Here is an 18,988-nt window from a genome sequence, read left to right as displayed (position 1 = left end):
TACGATTTTTACCCATCACGCTGCCCTCCAATACTAAATTGGTGATCCCTTGATGCCTCAGAACATGTCCTTCCAAGCGATCCCTTCTTCTAGTCAAGTTGTGCCACAAACTCCTCTTCTCCCTAATTCTATTCAATACCTCCTCATTAGTTATGTGATCTACCCACCTAATCCAGCATTCTTCTGTAGCACCACATTTCGAAAGCTTCTATTCTCTTTTTGTCTAAACTACTTATCGTCCACGTTTCACTTACATACATGGCTACACTCCATACATATACTTTCAGAAACGACTTCCTCACACTTAAACCTGTACTCGATGTTAACAAATTTCTCTTCTTCAGAAACGCTTTCCTTGCCATTGCCAGTCTACATTTTATATCCTCTCTACTTCGACCATCATCAGTTATTTTGCTCCCCAAATAGCAAATCACATTTACTACTTTAAGCATCTCATTTCCTAATCTAATTCCCGCAGCATCACCCGATTTAATTCGACTACATTCCATTATCCTCGTTTTGGTGTTGTTGATGTTCATCTTATATCCTCGTTTCAAGACACCATCCATTCCGTTCAACTGCTCTTCTCTTTGCTCTCTCTGACACAATTGCAATGTCATCGGCGAACCTCAAAGTTTTTATTTCTTCTCCATGGATTTTAGTACCTACTCCGAACTTTTCTTTTGTTTCCTTTACTGCTTGCTCAATATACAGATTGAATAACATCGGGGAGAGGCTACAACCCTGTCTCACTCCCTTCCCAACCACTTATAAAGGCACATTTGCATGCCGAGCGTGGGTTTCCTCGGAAACGCGAAATATTAATTAAATAAATAATCAGTGACAAATAAATAAAGCCTATGGCACACAACTGCAGCGCTGTGTCGCTGATAAAACAAAAGCACAATTACGTTACTCTTATGTTTGATTAAGAAAGAGAGAGCTCTGGTAGAAGTGGTGCGAGTAGCACGTATTTTATTCTATTGTCTGGCACACCGCCATATTTCATGTTATAGAAGAACACTGCGAGTTGCAACCAGACTAGGCACTCGATTCTGTAAAGAATTTATATTTATAAAAGTAAGTAGGATTATGAACTGTAGGCTTATTCATTGAATATATCTGATTTAACTGTGTAACTTTTTTATGTTTAGTAGACAATCACCTCTGTACGACGTATTGGCATGGCTGGCAAATTATTGAAATAGTGAGATTTAGATTATGAGTCCGCACCTACCGCAGCAGTCTTTGGAAACGATTTATTTACGAAGTCCGATTATTTCAGTTTTATTTCACGGTCAACTACGAGTAACATTGCCTTTACGAGAAAGCCATTGTCAAGCGTCTGATACTGAATAATTAAACGTCCACGTTCCAGATAAGCAAATATTAATTACAATTACAATCACAATCACCATCATACAGATAGAAAAATTAATATTTAAATAATATTTTTTATTTTATTTATTTTATATTGGCGACTGCGTGTCGGACTTGTTATTTTGTCATTTGTTACATTGTTCTCTTTGTTTCATGTGAAAAATCAACTTTCTGGACCTGGACGTGAATGTATGAGAGATAACAAAAAATCTGAAGATATTTTCCAATTCTAAAATTTTGCGGGAAGACGCAATGAAACTTCCAGCAAAATAAGGTAAGACGCAGCATCTTTGCATTAGCAGGCTTGACCAGACGTATAATTCAGTGTATTAGCTTTTCAATAGATTCTGTAGTGTTTCTTTCGTGCATAACAGTTTTCAGTGATAAATTTCATTCTCACTACTTTTCCTTAAACAATAACGTATGCAATAATACCAATACACGAGTGTACAATATGGCCGACTTCTGTACGATACGTAGTAACATGGACAGCAGCCATTACCAATAATCTCAAATTCAGTTTATATTTTTAAATTAACAGACAGCCATTGTTGCTACGAGCGATTCATGCTCAACTGCATTTTATTTTAAAATCAGTGTCAAATATTTTCTTGAAACGTATATCACGTGTGGCATGGTAATAACTAGAAATCAATACGCAAAAATGGAACAGCAAAGACGTACTATTCAGACGCAATCCGACTCGGACGAGAGACAAATGTTAGAAAATGACTTTACGACAGCAACCGGTAGTGACGATTTATCAAACATTGACGCAAGTGTTGACGGATATTTTGGCAATAGGCCGTCCACTACAAAAATTTCAAAGTCTCAGTCAGAGGCCATGTTGATGCATGACGTCACGTCTAATGACGCGACGGGGGCACAGACCTTGCAAACAGTAAACATTGCCGACATGTTACAAATGCTAATGAAACAAAACGCCGAAAACATGGCAACCTTACAGACACAAAATGACGCAATTAAATCTGACCTCATAGCACTCAAGACAGGTAATGACACTTTATGTAAACGTGTGGAACTTATAGAGGCCACACTGACCAAACAGATGACTGAACTCAGTACTAAATTTTCCCAGCTTAATACGAGACAAGAAAAGACAACAACTGACATAGCGCTTTTACAGACACAAGTAAAAAACCTTAATGTCACGTGTGAAGTTCTTACTGAACAAATTCAAACATATCCTTCAGTACATGACAACCTTGAAAAACGAATTACTGACGTACAGAATAAATTTGACAATGTTGAACAACACCTGACTGACATCTTACAATCTGATGCCACAGCTCATTTTCAAAATATTAATAAAGAATTTCATGATTGGGTAGTGAACAAAGACAAACATTTTGATAGATGCTTACGTGAAAATTTACCAACTATTGTGCACGACTCCGTAGCGCAATACATTACCAATAACAAACAGCTGATCAGTGACGCAGTACAATCCGTCACTGCACCCATGAGACAATTCACCGATCGACCACAGTCTGAATGTAACGAAAATATCAGTCAAAATGCACAGTTCAGGAACCAATATACATTCGAGTATGACACACACATACCGCACACGACAAACACACAAGAACAAAACACACCACGACTACAACACATACCACGATGTGCAAACACAAACACAAGCTATTATCATGGTAAACCACAGCAACATTATCGTAATTACTCGCCAGCTGAACATACCAGTAATTACAGTGGAATAAATCCATATCACAATACGAAGGAAGAAGAAAGCTTAATGAAACACAGGCAATTTCAGATTTTTATCCCAGAAAAACGAACCATTCATCCGGTGATTTTTCTTAAATCTTTTAGTAACGCATTTCCACTTGGAGTGACCGGAAAAAGATTTCATATATTGTCGGTTACATCCAAGGCGATGCAGCTGTCTGGGCATACAGTCAAGCTGACGTATGTACCACGTACAGTGAGTTTGAGCGTGCTTTTCTGAACAAATTCTGGTCGCAATCCGTCCAGGAGCGACTCAGAAGACAAATTTTAGAACCTGAAACTTTTAACAGTAAAAATGGCAACTTACGCAGATATTTTGAAAAATACTTGAACATGGGACACTTTTTAGACGAACCAGTCGCAACGCGTGATATACTCCGTGCGTTGAAGGCCAAATTGCCTTTCAACATTAAAGAAAAACTCCTACATATCCCGGATGACGATTCAGATTATTTTTTAACAGCCTTAGATTCGGTTGACATGTTACTTGAAGATCAGCGCTTCGCGCGGCAAAACAGCAGCCACAATGTTTACACTAGTGGTATGCAAAACATGCAGGCTTGCCAACTCAATTCTGGCGCGCCCACAGTTGGATACGCGGTACAGCAAAAACAGCAAACTCACATGCCGTTTCAATACGAAAATCAAAATCAACACGCGTATTCCAATACAAACAATAGTTACAACAGTAATAACACTTCATGCGGCAATCCATACAAAAGGCACCGCGGTAATAACTACAACGGTAACAACGGATACAAAGGCAACAACAAAAACACAAACAGAAATAGAAATAATAATAACTACGAGCCAAGACAGCATCAAGGTTGGACTCGTAACGATCAGTACTTCCATTCAAACTCTGCTTTACCACAGCATCCACCAGGACAAAATTGGAGCATACCTTACGACCGACAGGTAAGTTATAATGCGCAACAGCAACAACAACCGCAAAAGTTTGGAGATCATAATAGGCAATATCCGAATGTGAATATAATAGAAATGACACCTGATGCACAACCTCAATCTGTGTCAGTACCTAGTACAAATGCTAATCCGACAAACTAGAAACAGTCACTTCTATGCCCCAGGTCGTGGCTGAAGAATTCTTGCGGGGCGACTGCAATGTTAATCAGTTATTTGACACCACACTTGAACAACAGAATAATGATATGCCGAATAATTCTAAACAAAAATTACCTGTTTTATTTATAAGATACAACCACAATGAGAATATATCAGATGAACTTTTACAAGACAGTACACAATGTCGTTCAAACACAAATGAAATTGTTTTAGCATCTACTACTGGTGTAGTAGGTGGGATTCCAACTACTATTATCCTAGATACAGGTGCAGCTGTGAGCGTTTTGTCTTTTAATTTCTATAAAAAGATGTGTGAATTGGAACCTGTGCCTGAGTTTCCTGCCCAAAACTGTAAAATAACTACTGCACTAGGTAATAAGTCATGTAGGGTTACGAAGCAAGTTTTTGTAAACATTAAAATAGGTAATGGAACCGTACAATGGCCATTCCTGGTTGTACAAAACCTTGTGACAAATTGCATATTAGGAATAGATATTATGAGCGAGAAGGACTCTATTATAGACTTCTCCAAAGGTAAATGTATTTTAAATGATAAAGGCAGTGTAATTATATCTGACACAGAGCTATTGGACTTGAAAACATTGCTTGATCATAAGATAAGTGAAGCTACAGCTCTCAGTGTACATGAACGTATAAAACTACAGGAAGTGTTATCCAAATATTTACAAGTTTTTACCAAACAATTAGGTGTTATCAACACGTATGTGTACAAGATTGAAGTTAAGCCTCACAAGATCTTCTACCACAAGACATATAACGTACCGTTATCTCAACGACCTGCTATGTGGCAAGAATTAAAGCAAATGTTAGACTGGAAGGTCATTGAACCATCCACCTCACCTTATTGTAGTCCTCTACTTGTTGTCAAAAAATCAAATGGAAGCATTAGGTTAGTGTTAGACGCACGAGCAATTAATGAAATAATTTTACCGGTTCACACAAAACCCGAAAATTTAGAAGAGCAATTACAGAAATTTTAGATGCAAAATATTTTTCCACAATAGATCTCGCTAATTCGTTTTGGCAGGTGGGTATCACTCCTGATTCACGGAAATATACTGCATTTATGTTCGGGGGGCGAACCTATCAGTTTTGTGTTCTACCTTTCGGACTGAATGTCAGCTCTGGGGTATTCATTACAGCCCTGGATACCGTGCTTGGCGACGATTTAGTTGAGACAGTCACACACTATGTAGATGATATACTGATAGCTACACAGTCTTGGAAGGAACACGTTGGCACACTTCAAAGAATTTTAGAAAAATACGCACACCGAGATCTTAGAGCATTTCATGCTGAATAATGTCAAAGTCATACCCATCAAAATATTGCTAAGCAACTCGAAAAACTCTGTTGTTACAACACAGATAATAAGTAGTGTAGAAATTTTCATTTCAGCGGTTCCAGAGTCGCAGTTGAAGGCAGAAGAACTCTTCTTTCAGCGCGCGCCACCACCTGGAAGACGGGATATCAAAATAAAATTTATGATTACGTAGCAGTGAATGATATATTAATTTTTCACGGAACATTTGTTATTGTAGGTACCACTGACTTGGTATGACACCTGACGAACCGACAGACGTCATCTGTGAAGCGATCTTTTACTTTGAGAAATAGATTAGACGCACATCTCTCAACACGAAAAGCATCTAACAGTAGTCAAGGCCACACAGACACTCTACACACACGCACAAAACGCGAGGAATCGAACATTTTTTCTCTCTTACTATTTTGAATATTTATTGAGTAGTGAAAACGCCTGGTCTTGCCTACTGATGTAATGAATGTTGTGTCTAACCTATCTTAATTTCAGATGACATCACGTGACACAATGTAATAACCTATAGCTATGTAATGATGATGCAAACATGTTTATGTGCAACTGTATTATGTTTACGCTAAGAAAATATGTGACGTGTGTATGTATAATTACTTATTTTTTTAACTGATGTATCATGTAACTGTTACTATGTAAAAAAATTTGAACAAAACGAGTGCCAAAAAGACATTGCATAGTGAACCTCTGTTCACGGACATTAACGAACATTACTAACTCTGCAACTACGCAGAAACCTATGTGAAAGAAACGGTTAATGCCATTCATTATGCAGCGTATCTATGTAAACGCGATGAATGATTTCTTTGATTAATAACTACGAACATTTAGGTGAGCTATATTCAGCAAAAAAAAAAAAAAAACTGAAAATGTGAAGTGCATAATTCGTGCATCGTCTAGTGACATTACTACAGTGCCTAACTTCAAGATGTTAACTGGATTAAATGGACACAAAGTGCCTGTCCAGAAAACAACACGACGGGTGGAAGAATTTTGGTTGGAACTTCAGGGAATGAAATGTTCTCGAAATGTGACGGACACTCTTACCTGGACTGTCCAAGGATCGACGCCAGCTATGTGCCGTCCGAGGTTCTGCAACCAAGCTTCCACGGACTGTAAAAAAAAAAAAAAAAAACGAACTGCACGTGGACCAATTACTCGACGGGTCACGTCTGATCTGTAATGAGCAATGCCTTTAGTCACAACGAACTGCATCACAACAACTATAATGGAAATGGGAAATGGACACGCTTATGTATTAATCACGTTGTTATACAACGATGTTACTGTGATAAAAAAAAAAAACTTTACCACGACGATACTAACCTATAAAAAAATTATTGTGCAGCAGATGAATATGAACTGTAATAACGACACGATGTGTATAGGTCAACGCACCTGAAACATACGGACATTTTTCTTTGAAGTATTTCAAAACAATACTATGTAACTAAGAACATTCAACAATCTAAGTTGTATTGTGTGATAACAAATATTGTAAATTTAAAACTAAGTTACCTGTCATAGAATGTAGTCTTCATATGTAATCTTGGTTGAATATTTTCTTTGTGCAACGACTGAGAAACACGCGCACACGAACAATATGAACTGCAATACTGTGCCGCGTGATCTAACTGTACGATATAACGGCAGTGCCGGAGTCACACAGACGCTTCTGCGCATGCGCGCACTCTATCTGCCAACATAAGAACTTTTACGGCGCACCCACGTCATTCAAATTTTGTATATAATGTGTATAATGTAGGTCATGTAAATAGTTGTAGATAACTTAGATTTTCTTGTGCCTTTAGGTGAATTGCTCGCCTGCAGGTGTGTCCTTTCGCCTCGCAATTCAGGGGGCAATATAAAGGCACATTTGCATGCCAAGCGTGGGTTTCCTTGGAAACGCGAAATATTAATTAAATAAATAATCAGTGACAAATAAATAAAGCCTATGGCACACAACTGCAGCGCTGTGTCGCTGATAAAACAAAAGCACAATTACGTTACTCTTATGTTTGATTAAGAAAGAGAGAGCTCTGGTAGAAGTGGTGCGAGAAGCACGTATTTTATTCTATTGTCTGGCACACCGCCATATTTCATGTTATAGAAGAATACTGCGAGTTGCAACCAGACTAGGCACTCGATTCTGTAAAGAATTTATATTTATAAAAGTAAGTAGGATTATGAACTGTAGGCTTATTCATTGAATATATCTGATTTAACTAACTGTGTAACTTTTTTATGTTTAGTAGACAATCACCTCTGTACGACGTATTGGCATGGCTGGCAAATTATTGAAATAGTGAGATTTAGATTATGAGTCCGCACCTACCGCAGCAGTCTTTGGAAACGATTTATTTACGAAGTCCGATTATTTCAGTTTTATTTCACGGTCAACTACGAGTAACATTGCCTTTACGAGAAAGCCATTGTCAAGCGTCTGATACCGAATAATTAAACGTCGACGTTCCAGATAAGCAAATATTAATTACAATTACAATCACAATCACCATCATACAGATAGAAAAATTAATATTTAAATAATATTTTTTATTTTATTTATTTTATACACTGCTTCCCTTTCATGCCCCTCCACTCTTATAACTGTCATCTGGTTTCTGTACAAATTGTAAATAGCCTTTCGCTCCCTGTATTTTACCCATACCACCTTCAGAATTTGAAAGAGAGTATTCCAGTCAACATTGTCAAAAGCTAGAAACGTAGGTTTGCCTTTCCTTGATCTTTCTTCTAAGATAAGTCGTAGGGTCAGTATTGCCTCACATGTTCCAACATTTCTACGTAATCCAAACTGATCTTCCCCGAGGTCGGCTTCTACCAGTTTTTCCATTCGTCTGTAAAGAATTCACGTTAGTATTTTGCAGCTGTGACTTATGAAACTGATAGTTCGGTAATTTTCACATCTGTCAACACCTGTTTTCTTTGGGATTGGAATACTGTCACACATTAATTCCAGAGTGTGGAGGTGCACCATCATGTTGGGACCATATCCTCTGCGGAACATGTAGTGTAACATCTTCCGGTGCATCAGACAGATAGTTTGAGACGAATGCATGATTCCTTCGTACAGTCAACCAGTCAGGCAACATGTAAGGGCCCAAACACCTATCGCCCAATATTCCGGCCCAGATGTAGATGCCAAATCGAACTTGCTATCCACGGTCGCGGGTGACATGCAGGCTAACCTCACAGCAGTGGTGGGCATTGTTCATATTGAAGATACCCTCACGAGTGAATGCTGCCTCATCCGACCGTATTACGCTGTTCGCAAAGTCATCGTTGGCTTCGTGTTGGAATCATTCACAGAATTGCATCCGCTGATGGCGATCTGTAGGATGCAGGTGTTGCGTGGAAGGATAATGATGGGGGTGCAGTCCATGCTAGTGCAGCACGTTAACGACCGTGCGTTGCGAAACAGGCAGCTGCCTTGCTACGCTACGTGTACTTCTCTGAGGTTCTTGGTACGAGGTTTGTCCGGAAAATACGTATAAAAGTCGAATAATAACTTTATTTTACAATTATTCAGGTATTACAATATGGTCTCCTTCAAAGTACTCGCCCTGAGACACTTCTGCCAACGCCGTTTCCACTTTTGATAACATTGCTGAAAGTCTTCAGTTGTTATGTTGTTCAGTTTCCGTGTCGTTTCGGCCTTGATGGCTTCCACATCTCCCAAGTGCCGCCCCCGAAGAACCATTTTGCATTTCGGGAACATGAAGAAGTCACATGGGGCTAAATCGGGTGAATAAGGCGGGTGGTCTGTCACGGTGATTGAGCTTCGGGCCAAAAACTCGCGCACAACGAGCGACGTGTGAGCGGGCGCATTGTCGTGATGAAGGATCCACCTGCCCCCTTTTGCCAACTCCGGTCGAACTCGGGCCACACGAGCTCTGAGACGTGTCAGACCTTCAACGTAAAAATTTCCGTTCACTCTCTGGCCGGGAGGGACAAGATGATGATGATGATGATGATTGTGTTTTAGGGCGCACAACAGCAAGGTTATCAGCGCGCGTTCCCAAAAGTTCAATTGTGAAATCTTCCCTCAAACCCGCATATAAAACACACTCAGTTAAAATATGTCGTATCGACAGCTGTGTCCCACATGTCTGACACGTTGGTGGCTCCTCACGACGTAACAGAAAACCATGTGTCAAAGGACAATGTCCTATTCTAAGCCGTGTAAGGGCTACTTCCTCAGCGCGTCGTTGTCGGAAGGAGGTGAGCCACGGTCGGACAGAATCCTTCACCGCTCGCAACTTATTATCCCTCATGTCCAGCCACTGAGCCTCCCACCAACGCATGACCTTCCGAGTCACGAAAGACGTAATGGCCTGAAGGGGGACGGAACAGCGAGCAGGAGGTGGGATGGAGCAATGCCCCTAGAATCAAAGAAAACAATCAACATTGTCTTCACATTGGACCTTGATTTTCGCGACTTTATTCTTCTCGGTTCTCCTGCTAGTTTCCGTTCCTTGCTTTGAGATTTGAGCTCCACATCGAATTCGTAAAAGCAGGACTCGTCTCCAGTGATAACTCTGTTGAGAAAGTCCCCTCGTTCCTCTGCTTCCAACCAATCCTCACAGCACTCGACCCTCTTTGCTTTCTGTTCTGGCGTCAAGAGCTTCGGTACCATTTTCGCACACAATTTCTTCATTTCAAGTTTTTGCGACAGGATTTCGTGAACGATTGTTTTGGGGATTGACAGCTCGTCAGCAATCATTCTGACTGTCAATCTACGGTCTTTAAGAACACAAGCCCGAATTCGTTCAACATTTGCATCGGAACTCGATGTCGACGGGCGTCCTGGGCGAGGGTCATCGTTCACTTCTTCTCGGCCATCCCGGAACCTTTTTAACCACTTGTTCACGGTCGGTTCCTTCAGAGAATTGTCTCCGTAAACCTGTTTCAAACACTCAAAAATCTCACGGCCGTTCTCGCCTAGCTTTGCAAGAAACTTGATGTTGACGCGCTGTTCCTCAATCAGAGACAGCTCCATGCCGACGGCAGGTGAAAAAGGGTGACTGTCAACAAGCTGCCGCACACTCCCACCTTCACGCAGAGTGCTCTGACTCGAATGGAGCGTTGATGGGATTGACTACAGCAGCAGTCCCACCTGGCGGTGACTGGAACTTGTAACATAAAGACATTATTCAACTTTTATACGTATTTTCCGGACAAACCTCCTATATGACCTCCAGAATAGCTTCCTCAGTAGCTGGAGTATGGCGAGTCCGTGGATGACCTCTGTCACGCGATAGTGGAAGGAGAGAACCTGACACCCGAAGGCGCAACTCCAGACGCCGAAACACATTTTATCTGTATGGCGTCGATTAGGATATCTAGCAACATATTCACGAGTGGTAACACCAGCCTGGTTATCAGCTGCACCAAGGAACGGAAGCATATCCACATAATCATCGTTAGTGTATGCCATACGTCTGTCACGCTGGTTTAGAGGTTTATGATGAGAAAATTCGATACGTGTACGCATGTACGTTGCAATCTGTCACGGGCGCGTTACTTCTCTCGCGACTAGTCCCTGTCTGGTGGACAGCACATACAGTATAAATACGCCTTCAGCCCTGAGCACTGTTCCACATAACGCACATTACCCCTCTGACAGATATGGTTCTGTATGATTCATCCCGACACCGCTAATTGTGAAATGTTCAGCTTCAAATTACATTGTTCCCTAATGGTACTAGACGATGTTTCCACAATCCCATCGATAGAATAATAATAATAATAATAGTAATAATAATAATAATAATAATAATGCATTGAGAAAAGGACTAAACAGCATGCGTTTACCAGAATCAGTGATGAAAGGCATAATTAGTGGGACCATGGTGATAACACATACAAATAGTAACCGAGTTTGGACATTATTCGCAAAGCACGTTCTAGTCCTACTGGTAATGAATCCAGGTTCTGTTTACAGCACCGTGATGATCGCATCCGTGTTTGGCGACATCGCAGTGAACGCTCATTGTAAGCGTGTGTTCGTTATCGCCATGCTGGCGATTCACCCGGCGTGATGGTATGGGGTGCCATTGGTTACACGTCTCGGTCACCTCTTGTTCGCATTGACGGCACTTTGAACAGTGGACGTTACATTTCAGATGTGTTACGACCCGTGGCTCCACCCTTCATTCGATCCCTGCGAAACCATACATTTCAGCAGGATAATGCACGACCGCATGTTGCAGGTCCTGTACGGGCCTTTCTGGGTACTGAAAATGTTCGACTGCTGCCCTGGCCAGCACATTCTCCAGATCTCTCACCAATTGAAAACGTCTGGTCAATGGTGGCCTAGCAATTGGCTCGTCACAATACGCCAGTTACTACTCTTGATGAACCGTGGTATTGTGTTGAAGCTGCATGGGCAGCCATCCAAACACTGTTTGATTCAATGCCCAGGCGTATCAAGGCCGTTATTACGACCAGAGGTGGTTGTTCTGGATACTGATTTCTCAGGATCTATGCACCCAAATTGCGTGAAAATGTAATCACATGTCAGTTCTAGTATAATATGTTTGTCCAATGAATACCCGTCCCTCATCTGCATTTCTTCTTGGTGTAGCAATTTTAATGGCCAGTAGTGTAGTATAAAATAGCAACAGACTTCTGAATTTCGCAGGTATTTTTCATTTTTCGATGTCTAAACACTTTAATCACATTTACGATTATTTTTGGTGTTGCAAATCGGACTTTTGAGAAGTATCATAAATTTTCAGGTATATAAGTTCATCATCACTGAAAACACGGTGACATACTTATACAATTTATGAATTTTTTAAATAAAATGTGGAACGTTGAAAGAGTAATGAGTTGTTACACGAATCATGTAAAAGTAACTGATGCCCCTTACAAAGCAAAACGTAGTGTTGTTGATACAAATCTGTCTGTCCTCGGTCAGAGTATTGAAATATGATAGAAGTTGATAGAATACACGGTAGCTAACACCCATATATGAAATGTGCGTTGCATCGCTACTTGAAAAATTGAGCCGGCCTCTGTGGCCGAGCGGTTCTAGGCGCTTCAGTCCGGAACCACGCTGCTGCTGCAGTCGCAGGTTCGAATCCTGCCTCGGGCATGGCAGCGTCTGATGTCCTTAAGTTAGTTAGATTTAAGTAGTTCTAAGTTCTAGGCGACTGATGAAATGGTTCAAATGGCTCTGAGCACTATGGGACTCAACATCTTAGGACATAAGTCCCCTAGAACTTAGAACTACTTAAACCTAAATAACCTAAGGACATCACACACACCCATGCCCGAGGCAGGATTCGAACCTGCGACCGTAGCAGTCCCGCTGTTCCGGACTGCAGCGCCAGAACCGCTAGACCACCGCGGCCGGCTGCGACTGATGACCTCAGATGTTACGTTCCATAGTGCTTAGAGCCATTTGAACCATTTGAAAAATAAAAATGAACCGTTCGATGCCCCTTCTCGACAACCTATACTGGATTATACTGTACTACTGATAATCGTCCAACTTTGAAGGGTTATAAATCACAGGAGTATTTTTTGTCAAGGTTTTTTTTATTCTGTTCATCTCGATAAACAGCCTAATTTGCCACTGTAATGTGTTACAGATAATTTACGTGGCTCGCAACGCAAAGGATGTCGTAGTATCTTACTACTATCACCACCGCCTTTGGAATGAGTGTACATTGACACTAGACGAGTTTGCTGAATGTTTCATGGAGAACGTAGGTAAGTAATCTACAGTGCATCCAAAGCACACAAATTAAGAAAAAAGCTAATGAAGATGTCTACTCGTACTTCTAGGCCACGAGTCTTGGCTATTTTCTAGGTAAATTTGATGCAAACCTGAGCAATTTCCCAACATGAACAGGCTGTCTATAATTAAAGTTCCAGATTGCAATGCTCGGAATGACGTTAAATTTGAAGAGCATATTATTGATGCAGGGGGTAACGTCATGGAAAAAAATAATGAAAATTTTACCAACGGATGATGCTGTAAGCGTCGTAACTTAAACAGTGCTTGACAAATGAATCAGAATACAACAGCTATGGTTTGAGTTGGACATCACACCAATCGGGCAGGTCAGTGTGCATAACTGCCAAAGTCCAGAGTCAACAGTTGTGACAGTTGTACCTAGGTAAGCCAGTCCACCACGCCTATGTCGTACCACAGCGAATTGGAAAAAACAGGTTTTTAATTGTCCTGGGCCAAAAATCGCATAAACAGCAAAACGACATCTGTTTCTACGAGGGTTGAATGAAAAGTAATGCCCTCACTTTCGTTAATTGGGTTTGGATGGGAATGGTTTAATACATCAAACGCAGATATAATCCTTACAAGGGAACCTCCCCATCGCACCCCCCTCAGATTTTGTTATAAGTTGGCACAGTGGATAGGCCTTGAAAAACTGGACACAGATCAATCGAGAAAACAGGAAGAAGATGTGTGGAACTACGAAAAAAATAAGCAAAATATACGAACTGAGTAGTCCTCTCTGGAATCGATGCTCCTCCCCAACCTCCGTACGTCTCTCGAAGTAACGAGCGCTGTGATTGGCTAGAGCGCTCCCGCCATGTCTCCAAGCCAACACCACTCATAAACATATTGAAACACACACCAAATACTGGATTCACATTTAAATAACTTGAAATAAAATAAATATTCCTACGGATGGGCCATAAACACTCTCTAACACACATTATTAAGTACCTAAACAAATTAAATTAAACATATATCAAAGGAACAGCAACAAAAAGTCGGTCAGTAGCCTAATGTGTCTGTGCTTTCTAAAACACAGTAAATATTTAACCAATTTCTTCATGAATAGTATATATCGGATATAAACAAAGACACGCCAGTCGGGTTGGCCGAGCGGTTCTAGGCACTACAGTCTGGAACCGCGCGACCGCTACAGTCGCAGGTTCGAATCCTGCCTCGGACATTGGTGTGTGTGATGTCCTTAGGTTAGTTAGGTTTAAGTAGTTCTAAGTTCTAGGGGACTGATGGCCTCAGAAGTTAAGTCCCATAGTGCTCAAAGCCACTTGACCCATAACCAAAGACATAGACGAATAAATATATTTATAAGCATGCTGCTACCGTTTTTTCGTGTAACTGTGGAGTACTTATGCCCTGACGCGATCGATAGTCATTGGCAATTTGACCTCCAATAACCCATGTACTACTCAAGTTACATGCCTGTAACTTACACCAATTTAGGTTTATAGTAATAGCTTTCTAAAGGCAAGTCGATCGACGAAATGGGACGAAGCGTTTAGATTTTGGAAATTCGTTGCTGGGTGTTACTTGTATAATTTATCTTCAGATACTAAACTGTAAACTAATAAAGATACTGGAAATCTGATTACACCATCAGAATCGTCGTGCAAATAATGGTCATGTATATGTTTCTTTTTGAGGTATCATGATTCATCTGGCTACTATTAATTTCTATATGAACTGTGAGAAGGTTGTATACATGGAAGAACCCTGGAGATACTAAAAGGTATCAGATAGATTATATAATGGTAAGACAGAGATTTAGGAACCAGGTTTTAAATTGTAAGACATTTCCAGGGGCAGATGTGGACTCTGACCACAATTTATTGGTTATGACCTGTAGATTAAAACTGAAGAAACTGCAAAAAGGTGGGAATTTAAGGATATGGGACCTGGATAAACTGAAAGAACCAGAGGTTGTAGACAGTTTCAGGGAGAGCATAAGGGAACAGTTGACAAGAATGGGGGAAAGAAATACCGTAGAAGAAGAATGGGTAGCTTTGAGGGATGAAATAGTGAAGGCAGCAGAGGATCAAGTAGGTAAAAAGAAGAGGTCTAGTAGAAATCCTTGGGTAACAGAAGAAATATGGAATTTAATTGATGAAAGGAGAAAATATAAAAATGCAGTAAGTGAAGCAGGCAAAAAGGAATACAAACGTCTCAAAAATGAGATCGACAGGAAGTGCAAAATGGCTAAGCAGGCATGGCTAGAGGACAAATGTAAGGATGTGGAGGCTTATCTCACTAGGGGTAAGATAGATACTGCCTACAGGAAAATTAAAGAGACCTTTGGAGATAAGAGAACCACTTGTATGAACATCAAGAGCTCAGATGGAAACCCAGTTCTAAGCAAAGAAGGGAAAGCAGAAAGGTGGAAGGAGTATATAGAGGGTCTATACAAGGGCGATGCACATGAGGACAATATTATGGAAATGGAAGAGGATGTAGATGAAGATGAAATGGGAGATACGATACTGCGTGAAGAGTTTGACAGAGCACTGAAAGACCTGAGTCGAAACAAGGCCCCCGGGGTAGACATCATTCCATTGGAACTACTGACGGCCTTGGGAGAGCCAGTCCTGACAAAACTCTACCATCTGGTGAGCAAGATGTATGAAACAGGCGAAATACCCTCAGACTTCAAGAAGAATATAATAATTCCAATCCCAAAGAAAGCAGGTGTGGACAGATGTGAAAATTACCGAACAATCAGTTTAATAAGCCACAGCTGCAAAATACTAACACGAATTCTTTACAGACGAATGTAAAAACTAGTAGAAGCCGACCTCGGGGAAGATCAGTTTGGATTCCGTAGAAATACTGGAACACGTGAGGCAATACTGACCTTACGACTTATCTTAGAAGAAATATTAAGGAAAGGCAAACCTACGTTTCTAGCATTTGTAGACTTAGAGAAAGCTTTTGACAATGTTGACTGGAATACTCTCTTTCAAATTCTAAAGGTGGCAGGGGTAAAATACAGGGAGCGAAAGCTATTTACAATTTGTATAGAAACCAGATGGCAGTTATAAGAGTCGAGGGGCATGAAAGAGAAGCAGTGGTTGGGAAGGGAGTAAGACAGGGTTGTAGCCTCTCCCCGATGCTATTCAATCTGTATATTGAGCAAACAGTAAAGGAAACAAAAGAAAAATTCTGAGTAGGTATTAAAATCCATGGAGAAGAAATAAAAACGTTGAGGTTCGCCGATGACATTGTAATTCTGTCAGAGACAGCAATGGACTTGGAAAAGCAGTTGAACGGAATGGATAGTGTCTTGAAAGGAGGATATAAGATGAACATCAACAAAAGCAAAACGAGGATAATGGGATGTAGTCGAATTAAGTCGGGTGATGCTGAGGGAATTAGATTAGGAAATGAGACACTTAAAGTAGTAAAGGAGTTTTGCTATTTGGGGAGCAAAATAACTGATGATGGTCGAAGTAGAGAGGATATAAAATGTAGACTGGCAATGGCAAGGAAAGCGTTTCTGAAGAAGAGAAATTTGTTAACATCGAGTATAGATTTAAGTGTGAGGAAGTCATTTCTGAAAGTATTTGTATGGAGTGTAGCCATGTATGGAAGTGAAACATGGACGATAAATAGTTTGGACAAGAAGAGAATAGAAGCTTTCGAAATGTGGTGCTACAGAAGAATGCTGAAGATTAGATGGGTAGATCACATAACTAATGAGGAAGTATTGAATAGGATTGGGGAGAAGAGAAGTTTGTGGCACAACTTGACCAGAAGAAGGGATCGGTTGGTAGGACATGTTCTGAGACATCAAGGGATCACCAATTTAGTATTTGAGGTAAGCGTGGAGGATAAAAATCGTAGGGGGAGACCAAGAGATGAATACACTAAGCAGATTCAGAAAGATGTAGGTTGCAGTAGGTACTGGGAGATGAAGAAGCTTGCACAGGATAGAGTAGCATGGAGAGCTGCATCAAACCAGTCTCAGGACTGAAGACCACAACAACAACACGAACTGTGAAATGACTGCCATTAAGGTCTCACAAAGTCCGCCATCTTTGGCACTCCCGGCGTGTCTCCTTCACCTACACAGCTTCACCACGGAACTCCCAGCCGCGTGGTCCGGCTGTTGTGCGGCACCACGCGGTTGCTGAGTCAACGTTCGGCACCACGTGGCTGTTGCTGGGCCGCGACTCGCCGAGAGGCCCTGAACTTAGAATATTTTCAGGGCGCTACGACTCGCCCGTTTCCTCACAGGACTTCCAACAACTTGTTGAGTTCGTGCCACGACTCTCCACTGAGCCGGGCAAAAGGAGACCCAAGGAGGTATCCCATGATTTCTGCCACGTCAGCGAAGTTAGAACAATATTTCTGCAGTTAATTGATAACCTATGTAGTGAAATTTAGTGAGCTCACTGGCGCCGTAAGCTAGCAACATGCGAAATATGAACATATTCCAGAGTTGGTCTTCATTAGAGTGAATCTGCTGATCTACTGATGGCTTTTTGCTGAAATCCCCTCGGCAGTTTATCACGCGGTTAGATCTGTTCGTGTAGCGTAGCGCGCAGAGCGATACCTTTTGGGACATGGACCAAGCGAGGTGCTCCACTGGTTAGTACATTGGACTGGCATTCGGGAGGACGACAGTTCAAACACGTCTCCGGCCATCCAAATTTAAGTTTCCGTGATTTTCCTAAATCGCTCCAGACAAATGTTGAGATTTTCCTTTGAAAGGCCGGCCGGGGTGGCCGAGCAGTTCTAGGCGCTACGGTCTTGAACCGCGCGACCGCCACGGTCGCATGTTCGAATCCTGCCTCGGGCATGGATGTGTGTGATGTCCTTAGGTTAGTTAGCTGTAAGTAGTTCTAAGTTCTAGGGGACTGATGACCTCAGAAGCTAAGTCCCCTAGTGCTCAGAGCCATTTGAACCTTTGAAAGGACACGGCATATTTCTTTCCCCATCCTTGATACAATCCAAGCTTGTAGTTTGTGCTTCGTCTCCAATGTCAATCTCGAGGGGGCGTTAAACCCACTCTTCATTCCTTTTTCCTTTCGTGGGACGCGGACGTAGGCTGGAAGCAGTTCCGCGGTGGACTAATGACCGTCATTATTCTGGTACACCGGTTCCCCACGGTCGCTTAGGCAAAGGGTAGGCTGCTACCAAAACGCTAACTGAATACATACGATACACGAACAGCTACGACACGATAACACAAGAGACAAAGTTCACACGGTTCATAGCCAGATGGCGTCCTATCCTTAGGTTCATTGACCACTACGGCGCCCGACCAAAAAGTTAAACAAAAATAAATTTTGCCAAATCGTGAAAAAAGCGGATCGTGTGCTAGACGGAATAGACGCTAAAGAAAAGTGTGAAAGACTGCATCGTACGTTCGTTTTAGGGTGTAAGGGATGTCATACACTACTGGCCATTAAAATTGCTACACCACGAAGATGGCGTGCTACACACGCGAAATTTAACCGACAGGAAGAAGATGCTGTGATATGCAAATGATTAGCTTTTCAGAGCATTCACACAAGGTTGGCGCCGGTGGCGACACATACAACGTGCTGACATAAGGAAAGTTTCCCACCGATTTCTCATACATAAACAGCAGTTGACCCGCGTTGGCTGGTGAAAAG

The 18,988-nt window shown here is 41.4% G+C and overlaps 1 protein-coding gene across 1 annotated transcript in view; it reads left to right on the top strand.

Moving 5' to 3' along the window:
* The window catches only part of LOC126106666 (luciferin sulfotransferase-like), a 122,412-nt gene that overhangs the window by 83,863 nt on the left and 19,561 nt on the right, over positions 1-18,988 (top strand). The window contains exon 5 of the mRNA XM_049913030.1: positions 13,207-13,327. Within this exon, the coding sequence (XP_049768987.1) occupies positions 13,207-13,327 (121 nt within the window). The remainder of the gene's footprint in view (positions 1-13,206; positions 13,328-18,988) is intronic.

Source organism: Schistocerca cancellata, chromosome 10 (assembly GCF_023864275.1).
Source record: "Schistocerca cancellata isolate TAMUIC-IGC-003103 chromosome 10, iqSchCanc2.1, whole genome shotgun sequence".
Taxonomy (NCBI): domain Eukaryota; kingdom Metazoa; phylum Arthropoda; class Insecta; order Orthoptera; family Acrididae; genus Schistocerca; species Schistocerca cancellata.
Note: the sequence above shows the minus strand (reverse complement) of the source record. Positions and strands in the feature narration are given on the sequence as shown.